Genomic DNA, 17,992 nt, shown 5'->3' on the forward strand with positions numbered 1-17,992 from the left:
AAAAGCCTCTATGATATGCAGTACAGTTGATGTAGCTGTGCAACTGCCATGAAAACAGTTAAAGCTAGCTAGGTAGACTGTTGAACCCATCTACAACTTGTAGCTCTTGTGCAAGTTTCCATACCCTTTTTCCTGACTTTCTTGAATAGTAATATCGTTGCTTTTGTTCCAACAAGACTTTCCAGCTCTTTAGTTTTCAGAGTTTCACTTGTTTGCTAATTTTCAAGTATTTCCTACTCATAAAATGTCCAAGAGAGTATTTTTTTGTTTGTTTTAAATGGCCAGACTCTTGCCTGTTAGACATTCCAACTTACCAAGTTATTTTAGGGCCTCAGCTATGGCTGGTTCTGAGTACCTCTTGTTATTTTAGCAATAAGCTTTATTCCTTATTTTTCTCTCCTTTGCTGCCAAGAAACAGATGACACTGTCTCAGATAAAATTTTCCCAGCGTACATGTATGAGGGGAAACACATGCTCTGTCTGACCCAGCCTTGCTGCCACCTCACCTACTGTGTAGGAACTAACTAAAAGAAAATTTCAGCCAGCGTATCGAAAATCCTTCAGAGTAACAGTTTAACCGCAAGTGCAGACTTACTCCTTTCTGTACTATTAGGCATTGTTTTCCCTAGGGAGATTTTTGCAGACTATTACTTAGAGTTTTCCCACTTAAAAGGAAAAGGAAGATCACATGAGATGAGGGAGAAGGCTGGCTGCTTTTTGGCTCTGGCTCCAGCAGGGTTAAAAGTCATCCTCGCCTCTTCCAGCTGCGAGCGTGTCCTTAACTCTGCATTCCTTACACGTATATGCCTTTATTTTTTTAACCGCATGTACTCCTTCTTGCTTGTTCAGTGAACAAAACAGAAGAGCCAGGTTCAACACTAGCAGCAAATGAAGCGCTCCGATGTTTGCGGAGGCATCATAGAAGAAGAGCTCGTCTAGGTTCTGGCCTGTTAGAGTAATTAGTCTCAAAAGCTTGTCAGCCAAGGACATTTCTCTTTTTTTAAAAAAAAAAAAATATTCTCTGGTACTGTGGGTGTTACTATACAGATTCCAGATTTTAATGAGTTTTTACAAAGTTTATATTGTGGTAAAGTCACAGTTTTAGCCAAGTAAAATATCCCCTGGAATACGCAAGGCAGGAACCGGATCACAACGAACCCCGATTCCCCACGGCAGATGGGAACAGTCAGGAATCACGGTAGCGGTTTACATCTGCCGAGCGCCTGTGAGCTTCGACTCATCCCGCGGGACCCCTGCGCAGCAGGTACGCGCTGCAATCCCCGAATTTCCTCTTTGGGAAACAAACGGGGAAAGGTAGAGTGACGAGGCCACACAGCACGAAACAAGATCGCTACGCAGGATACCCTGGCTCTCTGCCCTGAGCACAGTCCTCCAGCCTGGCTCGCATCTCTCCTCGCTGGAGGTTTCCTTACCAGGCTGACACTACACGTGCCCTCGGAAGGCGAAGGTTTGTTACGCGCCCCCGGCTCCCAGCACCCACTGATCCTGGGAGCGGGACGACGTCTCCCTGGAGGCTCTTCACCCTTTTTGTTTTCCTCCGTAACGGCTGCAACCCAGCGGTTAGCCTCGCCGCCTCGGTCTCCGAGCAGCCTCCCGAGGGGGAACCGCTGAAGGGGTGCGGGTCGGTCAGTGCCCCCCAGCCCCTCGCCAAGCACGCTTTGCCGAGCGGGCGTTGGTTCGTCCGCTTGCCTTTTTGGAAAGCCCCACCGCTGAGGCCCAGCCGGCCTGGCCGCCCTGCTCCCCGCTTCGGGACGGCGACCTGCCCGTGGTGGTGGCAGCTGCCACCCGCGTCCACCCTTGGCTGATGTGTGGGGCCTGTGTGGGGGCGTCTTTTGGGGGTCCTGTGTGGGTATATAGGTACACACAGGCATACGCAGGTGTGCATTTTCTTCAGGTAAGAGCAGAGGGTGACCCCCGGGCTGGGGCGAGCGGCGGGGACGCCCTGACAGGACACGGAGGCAACCGGGCTCCCCTCAGGAGTGGGGAGGGCGGAGGGCAGCCCCCTCTCCAGCACGGCTCCCCCGGGGAGGAGGAGGAGGAGGAGGAGGAGGGAGGGCGCAGGTGAAGGCACCCCCAGCCCTCGGCAAGGAAAACCGGGCCGGCGCCCTCCCAGAGCCGCCCTGTTTCCTCAGCTAATCTGGCGGGCAGGGAAATGCCTCACGCCTGGTATTTAGGGATCGGGAAGAGCCCGCGGCGGCCCCTCCGCCGGCGGTCCCCCGGGGCGGCCCCGGCAAGACCCCGCCGCCTCGTCGGCCGAGCCCCCCCCCCCCCCCCCCCCCAGCCCAGCCCAGCCCAGCCCCACGCCGTGGGTATCTCCGTGCCTCCTTCGCCTATCCGCCTTCCCCCCGTTCCGCCTCCCCTTCGGCCGCCCCGCTCCCGCGACCCCGGCCTGAGGGGAGCGAACCATTCCGCCCGCGGGGGTGCCCCACGCCCCGGCCCCGCCGGGGGGCGGGCGCGCCCCATGCGCGGGGCGGCGCTGGCTGCCGCGCGGGGGGCGGCTCCCGGTGGCGGCGGCGCTGGCGGCAGCGGCCGGGCGGGCAGCGGGATGCGCGGGGGGCGGCGGCGGCAGGAGGCGGCGGTGAGTGCGGAGCCGGGGGGAGCGCCGGACCGCGGAGGTGGCCCGGGGAGGGGGGGGGGGGTGTCGTGGCGCTCCCGGGACGCGGCGGCTCCGGTCTCGGCGGCGGAGCCCCGCGGGGATGGGGAGAGGGTCCCTCCCGGGAGGGCAGAGCACGGGCTGGCGCCGGCTCAGCTGCGCGCGGCTGTCCCCGGTTTTGGGGTACTTTTGGGGGAGTTTGTGCCAGCACGCGCCCCACGCTCCCGGCCCCCTCTCGCGTTTCTGACGGGCGGGGGCGGCGGGGTCTACCCACCCCCACCCCCCCTCCCTCCCCCTTGCCGCCCGGTTCGGCGGAGACCCTGCAGCTAAAAGGGACGGACGGCGGTACCCCCGCGTCCCCTTCGGCACCGGCCGCCTCTCCCTCTTTGTCCGGGTGTTTCCCCCCCGGTGCTGGCGGGCGCTGTCGCGTCCCCGCCGGCGAACAAAGCCTCTGCCCCTGCCGGCGGCGGGGGGCGGCGGGGGCGTCCGTCCCCGCGCGTCCGTGGGCCGGGGAGGCAAGGGAGGAACGGCGGGGCTTGGCTTGGCTTGGTTTTCCATCGGCGAGGATCTACCTGATGGAAGGGAAGAGGCAGGACGGGGCTCTTTGTCCGCGCTTCTTTGTTAGGCTGGTGGCTTTTAAAGCCTCCTGCGGCTGTGCGAAGGCTGCCGTGCCCAGCGGGGATGGGTTTCTCCCGGGGCTGCGCTGGTGATGGATGCCGCCTCGGCATCCACGGAGTTCAGCAACAGGGATCCGGCATTACGTCTGATTGGCTTGCGGGAATCGAGGGTTTGGGGCTGGGTCTCCCCTGACGGATTCGGAGCTCCTAAGTCACCCCCCCCCCCCCCCCCCCCCCCCCCCTCCGTGGAGCCCTGTCAGCAGCCGGGGCCGGGGTGTTGCTCGGCGGTGAATTCGGCTTGGAGAGCAGAGCCCGGTTCGGAAAGCTACCTGCTGCCCGCCAGCAATAGGAGGAACGGGCTGGAAACCAACAGTCCCCGCTCCTTGTCCTCCTGCCCCAAAGCTGCCGGAGGAATTTCCCCATGTGCAGAAGTGTAAACAGACCGGCTGTGCTTACATAAAGGCTCAAGAGATGGGCTTTCTGCTCCTGCCGCTGAGCGCTTGTGTGATCTTAAACACATGGCTTTTGTCACCGGTTCCTTTTCCCCCAAATGCTCGTCTTGTCAATGTGTCATCTTGTCTACCCGCCTTGACTCTGCACGTGCCCGAATCCTGCGCGTCTGCATCTCCAGGGCAGCTGGGTGGACGTGTTGCCAGTCACAACACGGTGAATATTTCATCTTTGTGCCGCACGTTCCGTTCCCTCTCCTTTGGGGGAAGAGGGAGATGAGAGAGGCGGTTTTGCAAGTTCTCTCATTTGGTGAACTTCTCAATTTTTTCCTTTCTCTGCATTCTCACAGATGAGGTCCCCAAAGATAAGGTATTAACATGGGAAAGGAAGAGAGATGGGAGGAGGTGAGGCATGGTAGTGCCAAATGGAATCGCAAAGGATGAGGATGGGCTTGCGTTCCCCCAGCAGAAGGAAGCGATGTAGGAGAGAAAGGAGATGAAGTAATCAGGAAATGGAAGAGTGCCTACCTTTGCTGTCAAGCGGAGGGGTAGGCTGAACTAAGAGGAGAACAGAGAAAGAGATACTTTTAGGGCAGTCAGATAGTAAGACTGTATCCTTTCCAGAGCCAATCATACCGTTTTCCTTCATTTTACACAGTTCCTTTTCCACACCAGAAATTTATTTCCCTTCCATTTTGACAAATGCGTAATTGACTCTTTTGTGTGTCCATGTTTTTACTGAGGGAATGGAAATCTTTGGCAGCAAGTAGGACAGGAAGAGTAGTCATTTTTTCCATTTTTTTCCATATCAGTTTCTGTCTATGCTTATCAGATACAATTAGCAACCAGCTCCTTGCAAGTATGCAAAGACACCAGTTGACCGTTGTTGGGAAGGAACAAAGTCCGTCATGAAAAACTTGGGAGTATTTTGTTTTTAGATAGGAAGCGGAGGATGGGTGAGGTAAAGATTGCAGGTCCACCTTCAGGCTGGAGTTGGATGAGACAGACTAAAGGGGTTTGGATGGGAAGATTTTGTCTGTCGTTTTCCACTTGAAGATACAGAGAAAAGCTTAAATACTGGAAGTGGGTAGGGGGAAGTGCTGGTGATTGTTTGTGAAGGAATTAATGCTGTGTTCTCTGCACGCGGAGTGTATTCTCTCCATTTTCAGCTGTTAAACAGTTAATTCTGATGTGTAGTAACTGCTAGTATAGCAAACAGTGCTTCCCATTGAATCAACTAAACAGCTACAAGACGATGCCCTGTTTTGTGTGTTCAGAGCAGATGCTGTTCATTTAGGCTTTGTTTTAGACCAGTGGGGCATATCCAAGATGCCAGGGCAATCCAAGGGGAGTTTTCCCCTGTAGAAGGTCCTCCAGAGACTGCAATATAGGAATGAACTCTCTAAATGTGACCAGGCTTGTTTTTTCTTACTCAAATCTCATGCAGGTGGGATCGGTTTTTAAGGGAACCATTTTAATTAACTTCCTTAATTATATTAAATGGTGTAACTGCAGGTATAGTACCTGTATTCCTGGCCTGAGGGAACGCAGTCCTGGGACTTGCAGGTAAAGGCTGCCCTGTATTTGTGCAGGCAGACCCATGGCTTGGTAGCACAGCAGCCGCGGCGGACGCCACTTGTGCTGTCGCTGTCACGATGTGGTTTGCCAAGCAAGTGTGATGAGAAGCATTTAGTCTGGGGGCATGCTCGCTGCCCTGAGAGTGCTGGAAAATGAAGAAGCGTTAAAGAGCTAGAGGGGACGTTTGGAAATATGGGGCAAGCATCTCGAGAAGGAGACAAATTGAGGAGAAATGGACAAACGAAATAAGAGAGACAGAAACTGTCAGAATAAGTGGGCACTGGAGGGAACCGATTAACGAAAGGAAGTGACAGGCACAAAGCGGCAGTGAAAGAAATCAGCACAGAGGAAAGCAGATCATGGGCAAAGGTTGCCTGAGAGAGTGGGAAAATGCAATAGACAGGAAAAAAAGGGTAACGACATCCAAGAAAGAAAAAAAAAAAAACAAGGGGGGGGGGAGTAGATGATCTTTGAAGCTGTTCTGATTAGTTTTTCTAGCTGCTTAGATTCTGGGGGGACTTGCCTACCTGCTGTGTACAGCAAGTTCTCATTGAATTTGTTAGGGGCATCCTAGAGGCAAGTTTATCATGTCAGGTAGGATGGGAAAGGAGAAACTTTTCTTTAGGGTCTTTCTGCTCTCGTACAGTGAGAATTTCTGCTCCTGTACAGTATGAATTTGGATTCATAATTGTTTTTCACTCAGCCGCCTTCCTTCAATTTTAGATGAATAAAGTCTGCATTTTCTGGGCTTCGGGAGTGAGAATTATATTGGTCTAGAATATTTATGTGCATTTATTACTACATGAGCTGTGGTGTTTGTTTTGGGTTTTGTTAGTCTGGACAATGAGATATAAGCAATCACAGTCCACCAGCCACCAGCAGAGCTTTCTGTTTGCCGTGTCGGTGTGAATTTTTTAAGTCTTGATTTGCAAATCTTTTGAGCATGCTCAAATTTTCAGTAGGAAAGGAGTTAATGAAATAGTGTCAGAATAATACCAGTGAGCTCGTTATTACTGGCGTGGGATGAATCAGTCATTGGGTCAGATAACCGACTTTTAAGCTTAACTGCCAGAAGGGTACCAAGATAGAAGAATATGACTTGAGGTTGGTTGTCCCTTGCCATCCCTGGTTTTCTGCATGAAGAAAGGAGTTCATTGTTTTAACAGAAATCTCTTCTAATACATTTCTATCTGTTGGTGGCTTTTGTTTGGGCAGAAAAGAATTAACTCTCCTTCTCACCTCAACTTTTCTCAGTGAACTTGTCAAGATGAAACGGTGGTTTGTGTGACTGCAAAATAAGGAGGCAGCAGTGATGTCTACTAAAATAATGCGGTTTGAGTAGGTGGTCTACTCTCCTGTGCTACCAAATGCATAGGAATGAGATTAGATTCATTGAAATTGAAATTCAGTTTCAGTTTCAGGTAAGAGTAGCTATTATGGCACAAAAGTCGTAAAGTTTCAACATTTTCACTGTCACTTTTGTTTGGACACACTCAGCAGTCGGCGTCTCTTATGTCAATGGTTTAAATCTCAATTTGTACTCACCAAACTATGGTATTTACATGGTAATGAATGTTTTCATTTTGATGTGCATTTAAAATTGTCAGTCGTCATGACCTGATTGAAATGATTACATCCACCTACTGGAAAGAGCAGTTGATGTGACAGTGCCTACAACATCAATCCTTATCAAGTAGGAGAGAATCATGTTTATATAGTAGGACAGAATAATTTAAAATGTCATATTTGGGTGCAATTTTTTGAGTATTTGGGGTAGTTATTCCAGTAAAATAGATGTGGCTTATGAAGGGAATAAAGTTATTTAGGGTGTTTTCTGTTGTTGTTGCATTGCCCTTTTTCTGCTCCTTCTCCAATATCCAACACGATAGTTTCTCAGAGGAAGAGATAAGCTGTAAGAGCGACTTCCTCTGCCGCTCCCTTTTCCACATCGGAAACCTGCAGGATTACAAGGGAGTGACTTAGTTAAATCTGATTCACAGATATTTGATTTTTAATTTCTTCAGTGTTGGTGAAGGTGCCAAGCTGTGAGCTTTGGGAGGTAAAACACCCTATGCCTGTAACCAGACCTTATCCTCACTTGCACTGTGGGGAACAGTGTATTGCAGGACCTATATCATGAAAAGCCAGGGAATGAGCAGATTTCAGGGCTGTGCTGGCAGGAAATTAGCTGTAGATTAGGGTCTAGTATATTGTGTTGTGGGGGAGGAGGAGGAGGAAATGAAGAAGGATGTTTAAGGCGACCTTTAGATAACAGCCTTGCGGAGTTGCCCAGTTTTTGGCAGAGTTGGCTGTGCTCTCTCTTAAGGATGTGTTCATTCACTAGTTTATGGGTACAGAATCTCCACCAAATTATGCAGGTGCCTTTCTGTGAATATATTGTTTTGGTTTGACAGTAGGCTTTAAGGGGTTGGGGAAAAATGGATTTACACTTAACTGGTTTTGGAGGTAAGCTATAGATCCCAGTGAGTTTTACTTTCCCATCAGTTTGAGCCTATCAAGACTTCTGTTTGTAAATAAGCAAAGTAAGTCGGGGGGGGGGGGGGGGGGGGGAGGGGGGAGGATGCGGGACAGGCTTGATTTAATCAGGAGCAAGTACATTGTCCTCTGATTATGCAGGAAAAAGGTAAAGCAGCTTGGTAATGGAGCAGTCCATTTATGCACGTAGGTGTGCTAAACTGTGGGAAAGTTAAATCTCCAGGCACCAAAGCCATCAGCACTCATTCACCAAATTTTGTTCAGGGTGTCAACATTTAAGAGGTTTTCTTGTTTCCAAAACAGCATGTGTTTTATTGGAATGGTTGAAACAGACCCTAATCATTCGAAAACCTTCTTGTTTCAGAACAAATTAAACTCTAATGGTGTTGTGTGGACGGTGGCAGTGATGGGGTTTTGTCCTCACTCTTCATCCCATCTGTTTTCCATGGGTTGCTGTACACTGCTAGATTTTCTGAAGAGGAGTGTCAGGGACAGGAGAGGGGACAGGAGCTGGCAGGAGCCACTGGGAATGTTTTGTGAGAAACTGAAAATGAAGAAACAAGAGCAGAAAAGCCTTAAAGGAGAGGTGGCCAAATTTGAGAGCTTTCTTTAAAATTGACTGTTTATTTTCAGTCAAAGGAGCACTTTAGCAATGCCTGAGGCACTGCGACCCAGTTGGTTGGTAATGTAAGAGCAAAGTGGGTGCCACAGCAGACTCTGCTAAAAGGAGGTGGGTATCAGCCCAGGCAGAAGTAAAGGAAGGGGTGAGAAACTATGTGCTGAGAAAATGTGACCCTAAATCTATGGCCTGAACGCCGCCGGGTAGAGCTGGACCTGCAGCATGGCCGAGCTGTAGCTCTAGGCTCCTACGCCGAGGGAAAGGAGGTTTTGCTGTAAAGCTACCCTGTGTTATAATATCTTAAAACCGGAATCCTTTGTTTGACTCGCCGCCTGTTTGAGTCGTGAATCACTGTTTCTTCTGGTTGTTAGTGAAACAAAACTTAATTTGGCCTGGGCACTGTAGAGATGAAACATGATTGGTAATGCTGTATACATTCACTTCAGATGACTTTATAAATCCCAGATGAAAGCATTTTGCTTCGTTCCAGCCGAGACAGAGTGTGGCATGTGCTCTGTAACGAGAGTCAGCCTTGCTGGTTGTTGGATGAGGCCCTGCAGAACCTTCATCTGAAAGAATATGATTTCATGAGAGCAGATGAACTGTGGATTTTGAGCTGTTCATTTGCTTAGCTCATTAATTCATTAATTGTTTCTTGTTTATGGTCACAGTGGAGAGTTTTAGAAAGTTCTTCCCCCCCCCCAAATCCAATTATTGCTAGGTGACGACTTCTCTGATCTTTCCTTGTCCGAGACGTGTAATGAGTTCTCAAACTTGAACTGACGCCATATAAATATTTAACCTTAAAAAAGACATTTTTCCTTTTGGCTATTAGCAAATCCAGGTATTCACCAAGCTGGACTGAAGATTGAATTTTCAATTACATAGAAACCCTTCCCTCTCAGCTCTTCTCTCCTTAATGTTTGTCACATTGATTAAGTGGTAGCCATCATCTTATGAGATAGAAAGGATGGGTTTTTTTGAGATCTTACCAATGATTTTAACCATAAAGCAGCACTGTTAGAGACACAGGAAATCCAGTTATACCTTTTCCTTTGTTTCAAAGGAACCCTTCCTTCTGTCTTTTAATTCCAAGTTGTCCCTATTTTAGTTTTCTGTTTGATGATAAAATTATACTTTTGTTACAGAAGAGTCTGAAATGTTGAGAGTCACTAGTTTTCTGTGTCACACTGAATATGTCCTGAAAAGTTAAATTCTTCGTTCTTTTCTGGGGAGCTCTGGGCTTGAAGTACAGTATTTTTAATAGAGATTACACAAGCGATATGCCAAGACGGCAACGTAGCGGCAGTTTTAACAGGATTTCTGTCCCAGTCCTTTGTGTTCCGTAGGCAGGCAAAAGGCAGAGAGCCAGTTCGACAAGCGGGAGAACCGCTGTTAACTCTTGCCGGGATGAGGTGCCTGTCGGCTGCAGCCCTGCCGGGGGGTCCGCAGGCAGCCCCCCAGCCCCACTCCTGGCAAGGAAGGCACCTGGCACAGGTTTCGAGTTTGGAGGATGAGAGGCAAGCTGGAAGGAATTAGGGAAGGAGTCTCTCCATGGGGTGGAAGACCCAGTAAGGTGAAAAGGACAGTGAATGTTTTATGTCAACAAAATAACCTGTTGAGGATGAAACCGGGGTTGAAAAGCTATCTGCTGTCCAGGCTGTTTCCCACCGTCTGCTCTGGAGAGCTTCACTCCTGTGGTGCTGGAGAGGGCAGGCGGGGTGGGCGAGTCCCCCCAGGAGGTACGTATGGCGCTCTGAGGGTCTCCTTCCTCGCCCTGGCCCCTTGGAGGGCAGCACCGTTTTCGGGGAACGGTAGATTGCGTGCTCTTGGAGGAGGCTGTCAGGGTGAAGCCCACCTCGCGCTGTGAGGTGGGGAGAGGTGCCCGATGGGGTGGAAACTCTCTCCTTAGGAGTGAGACGTGACTTCTGCAGAGGAAGAAAAGGCACTGTGAAGTGAGACCAGGGCAGGGGGATTCCTGGGGGAGCAGGGCAGAGGGACAGGACCTGGCCCCCCGTGGGTGAGGGAGAAGCCAGAGGTCATGGTGAAGGAGCGTCCCTCTGCAGAGATTAGCAGTCAGCTCCCTTCGCCCAGGGCTGTCCTCCCAGGAGGAGAGCGTGAAAAAGCATGGCGCGAAAAGTCTGTGCAACAGAGACCTGAAACGGTTGCGGCTGTTGACGACTGCGGTTAATTAAATAGGTGTCTCGTCTCTAGACAGCCCAGACATCTGTCTCCATTCTTCACTTGTTTTTCTGCCGCGTTTCTATTTGCTTGTCCAGAGTTAAAGCCCAGAGGACCTACAGATGGTCACAATTAATTTTGTCACTCGATGCGATTTTTTTTTAAAGCTTTTTTGTCAACCTTTTACAAATGTGTGTGTATTTAAAAAAAAAAAATCTTTTAATACAGAAGCTCACTAGAGATCTTCTATTTGGATTTAGATTTAATTTTAGTCTTTAGTGGCTGGGATTTAATTTTCACTTTTCTTTTAAGCCAAGTCTCTCTTGTAGCCATATAATTTTTATTATTATTTTTCTTTTTTTTAATAAACTTTAAAGAATCTCTGCATTCCTGGTCTGGCCTCTTTGGAACCTTGGAAGTCATTGCATGCCGAAACAGTTTCTGTGTTTTGGATCGCATACCTGTTGTTGCATAGGTTTCTTCATGATTACAGGATGCTGGTGTTGTGTGGGCTGAAATTGGGCTATGGGCTTTCAAAAATAAAATCTTCAGCAGAAAAGTCCAACCTCGCAACAATTTCTTAAGCAAGCCACAGGATCACAGACAAAACTCGGGAGCTGTGACTAGTAACTGCCTACACAAAGTCAGGATCATAGATAATAGCTGATTATCAAATCAAATTATATGGACTTTTAAGCTTATAAAACAACTGCAAACAGGTTTTTTTCCACAGTCTCCACGTTAAACATGGAGTGTTCTTTCCAAATATCTTTTAACATATTTCTGTTGGAGTTGTCTCTGGAAATTTTACCATAAGAAAACCCAATTTTGCTCTATACTATACACTTAAAAATATTCTCAGAATACACTTCTTAACGTAACATTTTTTTCTTTTGTTACTTTATTTGCAGGTCAAAATTTATCTGGTTCACTCAAATTAGCATTGTGTTAACCAACCTGTAGAAGACGAATATGATGCCAAACAGAAGTAACCTCTCCTCCTTTCAGAATGTTGGATCAGGTAATCAATTAATAAAAATGAAGTTTGTTTGTAAATGTACTGATATCTTCTAGAATTTGTTACTGATTTTGGTCCTTTAATTCTCCTGACACATAGATAAGATCAGCGCTTTGTTCTTATTCCGTGTCTAACTCCATTTACCAGCCAAAATAAGGCCACAGCTGGATATGCTACAGACAGCCAACCCTCCCCCATCACTTTAATGCCTGGCCAGAATAGATATCAGTGACCCCCAGCTAAGCAACTCCGGAATGGAAGAAAAGGAATGAGGGGAAAAGAAAGAAAATAAAAAAACCGGAAGAATTTCCTTCTGTATAGCTCCAGGCAGCAAATACTTTGCTGAACAGAGGAGCCTTGCGCTGTGCGCTGAAGGTTGGGAAGCAAAAGCTGGGGCTGACCTGGATGCAGGATGGGTTTAGGGCACGCCACGTGCCGGAGCTCCCAGCCTCAGTCCCTATAGCTGCATGTGAAGGCGGCGTCAGCCAGGATGTGTAGCGCATCCTGGCATATTTGTAAAGTCTCATCCCAAGCATTACCCTAAAAATAAACAAAACAAACAAGATCTGGTTTGTGGGAAGCAGCTATGGTTCAGCTAAACACGTGCTGTCGTCCAGTTGGGATTTAACCGTATGATTGCGGGCACTGTGGTGCTGGAACCAAAAACGCAGAACTGGCATAAGGTATGGTAGAGAAAAGTTGAATCCGAGTGGCTACATGAAAGTATCGTGACCTTTTCTTACTCTTACTGTACTTGCTTGGATTTCAAGTACAATGAACCCTTCATTGCTGCGGTGAACAGGCCTGAAAGTTTCCGTGAGCTAACTTGTTTTTTTGGCAAAAGCATCCAGTCTTTGTAGGATTAAATGTGCCCTACTGGTGTTACAAGGGAGTAATAAACAATAATTAATGTCCCATTAATGTGTCTGCTAAGCTATTTATATAGGAGCCAGTGGAATCTATGCAAAAACATTTGAACTTCAGCTGTATTCAAGTTATGATTTGGATGGTGCAATTTTGATATGAGATTAGCTTTCAATTTTAGGAGAGGTTTGGAAGAGGGAAGGAGAAAGAGAGACGAGGATGGAAATAAGGTTCCATTCCACAATGGAAAGTTACATATACAAGGCGTACACATTGTGCTTTATATCTGTGCTCTTAAATAACTTTTACATCTTGTTCTTCTTCCTTATAACACCGCTAATATGATGAATGCTTGATCTTTTCCAGATGATTTTGTCTTGTCCCGACAAGAGTTCTGTTGAACGTGTGTCACGTTCCTGCTTTTGTTCATTTGGACTTCATCATTGCTGTTGATCAAAAATTATGAAAAATAGCTAAAAAATGTCAAGGAAAATGTCAAATTATAAGAAACTGCAGTTTTACTGCTCAGTGGTGATGGTCTGACAGAGTTCTGTGAACTTAGTGGTTCAAAGGCAACTTAGATAGTTGTATCATTATAACAAACATGTTAAAACTACAGGAAAAAAAATCAGTCAGAATAAAAATATTAAATTCTGTGTAGTAGTAAACCTGAGGCTTGGTTTTGAAGCTGCAAGTTAATGTTTTTGGCCACTACCAGAGCTTGCATTTAACACATGCTTAGCCAGGTCCACTATGCTCAAGATGGTGTTTGGGTTTTGGTGGGGTTTGGTTTTTTCTTTTTTGGGGGGTTTGTTTTGTGGTTTTTTTTTTTGCTCTCCCCCTCTTCCCAGTGCTGCCTCCTATTTATCTTCTGCCTCTTCAATTACATTATTAATGATGGTTACCTTTGTTCTTAAACTTATGGGTTTGTTCCTTAAGAATTGAGGAGAATGTCTTGTTATGCACTTAGACTTACCACAGTTTGCGTGGAGGAAGCCTGTGCAACAGAGGTCTATTGAATGATGCCCTGGACAGTAATGAATTCCAGGTTTTTTTGCCTAGTTAGCAAGGAAGGTCCCAGAAATGAGGACCTGCTCAAAGAATGCATTGCCACCTTTAACTAGATAGCGTAACTTAGCGGTCCTCAATGAAACCAGATTGTATCAGCTCTGGTGGGGGTGGGAATCCAAGTTTTGTGTCTAAGTTCATATAATTGTCTGAAGTGGTACTTGGAAGAGGATTAAAGTATTGCCGCTGAGGATTTTAAAGGCACTTAACACATTTGGATGTTAGGTTTTCCTGCCGAGTGACAAGCTGAAATTAGGTTTCTCATGAGGTGGCTGAAGTCACAGGTGAAATGTGACTGAGTCAAGAGTAAATCCCAGAAATGACCCTTATTTTCAGAAGCAATACTCACTGGTATTGCAGGAACTGACACTGAAGAGTGCTTTATTAACTCAAAGCACAGCCTAGCACATCCAGGGAGCTGCTGTAAATGTCAATGGTGCCATTTCTTCATCAGCTGAGGTCTGAGTGTGGCCTGCTGGGGGTCCTGTTTATCTCTGGCAGCGACTGACACTGTCAGGAGCCGAATTTCTTTCATTGCTTTCGGCAAACTGGGGCTCAGAACTGTAGGCTGGAGCTTGACGTGTTGTTGAACAGTAACATCCACCACAGCAAAGGCTTTTTCAGTCGGTGTCCTCTGCCAGAATATAAATGATAATTCTGAACAAACGTCAGGACCTGGAACCTTAAACCCCTGTCAGTGTCTTTAATGGTCGTGTGTTTTTGTTGTTGTTTTGAATGAAGTCATGGAGCTTAGCATTATACTTCTTAAGACTATCTTTTAACTAAGGTGCCATTTGCAGATGTAGTTACAGCTTTGTATTTTAAGAGCACTGAGCTGAAACACCTTGAAAAAAGGGCCTCCGTTTTGTACTTTTCAATGAAGCTTTGCATGACAATTCACAGACTAAGCAGAAGGGTGACAAATTTGAATTGAGCTCATTAGTATATTGGGGCTTGGATGCACTAGCTGCACAGGTTAAAAGAAGAGGTGGTCCAGAGTAGTATCCTATGTTCTGTATCCTGAGCCCTGGGAGACCTGCATTCAGTTCCTTACCTTGCTGTCTGCTTTGCATCTTCTCCCTGCACCTCAGTTCCTCAGCTGTAAAACGTCAGGACACTAATGCTTCCTTACTTCATGGACATCTTAGGAGGCTCAGGATTATGAAGGCTGAGCCATAGAATCATGCAATGGATAGAACACCAAAGGAAGGGTCTAGCCTCTTTCCAACTGTGTTGCTGATTTGTAGGATGAATTTGGCGATATCCCTCTACCCACATTTATTACAAGCACAGTAATTATTACAAAATGTGTTCTTTTCAAGTTAATGTGCAGGCATGCACATGCAAGAGGCTGCTTACTTGCTAAAAACTTTTTTTTCTTGTTTTCTCTTCTGTACAGATTCCAGTAAGATTATGGCAGAGTATAGCCACACACAAAACCAGATGGAATTACAAAATACTAGTTTGGGAAAGGGTTCTGTGGCGAATTCCCTTGAAAATGGCCTCCAGGATATTATGGAAAACCTCAACCCGAAGAAATATTCATCAAGTCTCAAATTTAAAACAAACGGGGACTATGCTGGCTCGTATTTAACCCTTTCACAACCTATGCCAGTTAAACCTAATCCTTCCTCCAGTGTTAAAAATACACACTCTATTACCAAAATTCAAGGAGGCAAGCAGTTCCCCTGTGAAAGCCCATATCTTCCAGATAAAAGCATCTCTGTAAAGCACTTGGGTTCTGTATCAGGCACGTCTCCATCCCTCAGTGGGTACAGTTTAGGAAGGACAGACTTTGATATTCATACCGGCAGAGAAAATGAAAAATCCCTTGGACACATGGATAAGTTTCACTACTCAAAGTACAGTCAGAAAAACAAATCGTATGACAATGTCTACTTCCCAGGAATGCTGGAGACGAAGAAGATCTCGGGCTCTCTTCTGACAATGTGGAATGGAAGCTCGGGGAATGAGCTGATGCTTTCACCTGCTAGCAATTCGGGGGCGGCCAGCATGCCTTCTAGCCCAAAGCAGGGCAGGAGGATGAATATTGAAGACAGCCTGGCCCTTCACATAAAACCAGTTAAGCACAAGGATGTGGTGGTGATGGACACTCTGGGTTCACGGCCTAGGAAGTACTCTGGTGGATCTCTAAGTCATATGGGAATGTACAGTCGTTCCCTACCCAGACTTTATAAATCAACAGAAAGCCAGCTGGTGCCATTAAGTTTGCCTCCCAGAAGCTCTCTGGGTAACACTAAAAGGAAAAAACTTGGAGAAAAAGATCTACCTCAGAATGCTTTAGATGCTGATAATTACCTGAATTTTTCTTCTTGCAGCTCAGGGGTTTCACCACATGCCAACTCTGTCTCTGGGAATAATCCCTACGTCAGTTCAACTCTTAGTGTTCCTGCAAGCCCTCGAATTGCTAAAAAAATGCTTTTGGCACCTTCTTCCCCATATCTTTCCGATGATTTCGATAGACTTGGACTCTCAGGAACAAGTCCTAGTAGTTCTTTCTCCCCAGTGGATTTTGACAGGTCTTTCTCTGTCCGAAGAAACCTTTCCACCAGTTCCATGGAACTTGACGACCCAGATCTGGAAAGTTACAGACAGACGCCAAACTCGCTGCAAACGTCCATGCGAGAGCGGAAGAACAGCATTAGCTCCATTTCAGGAAGAGAAGACCTCATGGACTATCACAGGAGGCAGAGGGAAGAGCGGCTTAGGGAGCAGGAGATGGAACGGCTGGTAATTTTTTCTCTTCCTTTAGTTTTTCTTGGTGGTTAGCATTTGCAGTATGTCCATCCCAGATCTAGCCATCAGGAGGGTACAGCAAAGCATAAGCTGCCATATTTTGAAATTCAAATGTTACCTGTTTCAGGTGCCTTGTATTATTGCAGTCTGTGAAGGTAATGCTTAAATAGCATGCTGCTGTAACAGCTCAGATGGACAGTACCATTCAGCCATCCTAAAAAAATGTTGGAACCCATGTAAATTGCCTTCAGTCATCCTGCGGGCTCTTTTAAAATGTCTACATACATAAAACCCACAAATTGCACTGCAGGGATCCAGCACTTCTTGTTTTAGATGATGGCACCATTTTGTGGGTAAGTGGGTAAAAAAATTGAGACTGCTATAAGCTGTTCAGCTGCATGTGCTGTGGAGTCAGGTATACATTGGTGTGGGTTCAACATCCATCATCAGAGCTTTCTCTGCTTGGTTGTGGTTCTGAGTATTTTCATTAAAATACGGGTCTCCTTGCTTCTCCCCCTTCCAAAATGGAGAGTAGCAGAGTGGGACAGAGTTTCTCTCTTTGTCTCTAGTCAACGTAAAGCAGTGCACACTGCTTCAGCTCAGGATTAAACTTGGTAGTCAAATGTAATTTATGTATTACTGAAACAACTTTGGGGTAGGAAAAAAAAGGTCTTCAGAACACACAAAGGTGGTTGAAGCAGTTTCTTATTGAAACTGTCTCTGAAAGGATACTTAGCATTTCTTTGAAAAACATTTTCTCAGCAGCTACAAGTCTCTGACCCTATTAACATGCATTCACACTGTACTGATGTTACCATCCATGTAGAAACCTAGGCGGGCAGGAGCCTGCCTTTTCATCCCTAATCCGCTTGGTGCTGTAGTCTATAGGATACAGGTGGTTGGTTTGCCTGCTTAGAGGCAGGGCTGTAGAGTCCATGCCCCTGCCCTGCCTTGCCCCCTTTGCCCCCCAAAACCTCTGCCAGCTCCCCTTGGAGCTGTGGCTTCTTGGGAGAAGGGGCCAGGCTCCCTGGGGTGAGGAGGGCCAGCTGCCAGTGGAAGTGACTGGGCAGCTTAGGAAAGGTTTTTACGCTTGTGCTCGCAAAAGTGGGAAGCGTCAGCAGAAATGCTGGCGGGTTATTTCTCTCTCTTCTTGCTGTCTCTGCCTGCCGTTCCTCCGCTCCTTTTGGAAATCTCCTCCATTCTCCCTAGTCCTGGTGTTTTGTGTGTGGCAAGTGGCATTTGCGTCTTATCAGAGGGTTTTCCAGACAGTCATGCTGTAAAACCTGAGATAATCAGTCATAAAAGACAACGTAGTAGAGCGTGTTTGTATTTCAAAGAGAACAGCTTTTTGGGTTTGGGTTTTTTTTTTTTGTTTTTTTTTTTTTGTGGTGAGGGATGGAAGATATGGGGTTGTTTCAGTAATCAGTAATGCTAAAAATTGTTCTGGTTTTATATTTGGATCTAATGACTACATTTCCACACACACACAATTTCTTTTCTTGCCAGACAATACTTCCTTCAAGTCCTGATTCATGAAAAAGAGAATTTGTGTACTGTTTTTCCGAGCATGTTAAAAGTTTTTGAAAAAAGATGATGCTTTGTGTGTTGCATCTAATTTGAACATGAAGAAACTTCCTCTTGCTTGAGTTCATCTTCTGTTCAGGATCCCACTTGACATTCCCCCCCACACACACCTTTTTTAGAGCTACCTGGTAGAAATGTTGAGTATCA

The 17,992-nt window shown here is 46.8% G+C and overlaps 1 protein-coding gene across 5 annotated transcripts in view; it reads left to right on the plus strand.

Moving 5' to 3' along the window:
- Positions 1-1,189: 1,189 nt before the first annotated feature.
- The window catches only part of PHLDB2 (pleckstrin homology like domain family B member 2), a 71,469-nt gene continuing 54,666 nt past the window's right edge, over positions 1,190-17,992 (plus strand). For 3 of the 5 annotated variants that reach the window (XM_049824268.1, XM_049824270.1, XM_049824271.1), the window contains exons 1-3: positions 1,191-1,264; positions 11,466-11,575; positions 14,904-16,255. In XM_049824268.1, coding sequence (XP_049680225.1) covers positions 11,527-11,575; positions 14,904-16,255 — 1,401 coding nt within the window. In that variant the 5' untranslated portion in view covers positions 1,191-1,264; positions 11,466-11,526. Of the gene's footprint in view, positions 1,265-11,465; positions 11,576-14,903; positions 16,256-17,992 lie in introns of all 5 variants that reach the window. The other 2 variants (XM_049824269.1, XM_049824272.1) reach the window with 2 other exon arrangements.

Source organism: Accipiter gentilis, chromosome 21 (assembly GCF_929443795.1).
Source record: "Accipiter gentilis chromosome 21, bAccGen1.1, whole genome shotgun sequence".
Lineage (NCBI taxonomy): Eukaryota > Metazoa > Chordata > Aves > Accipitriformes > Accipitridae > Astur > Astur gentilis.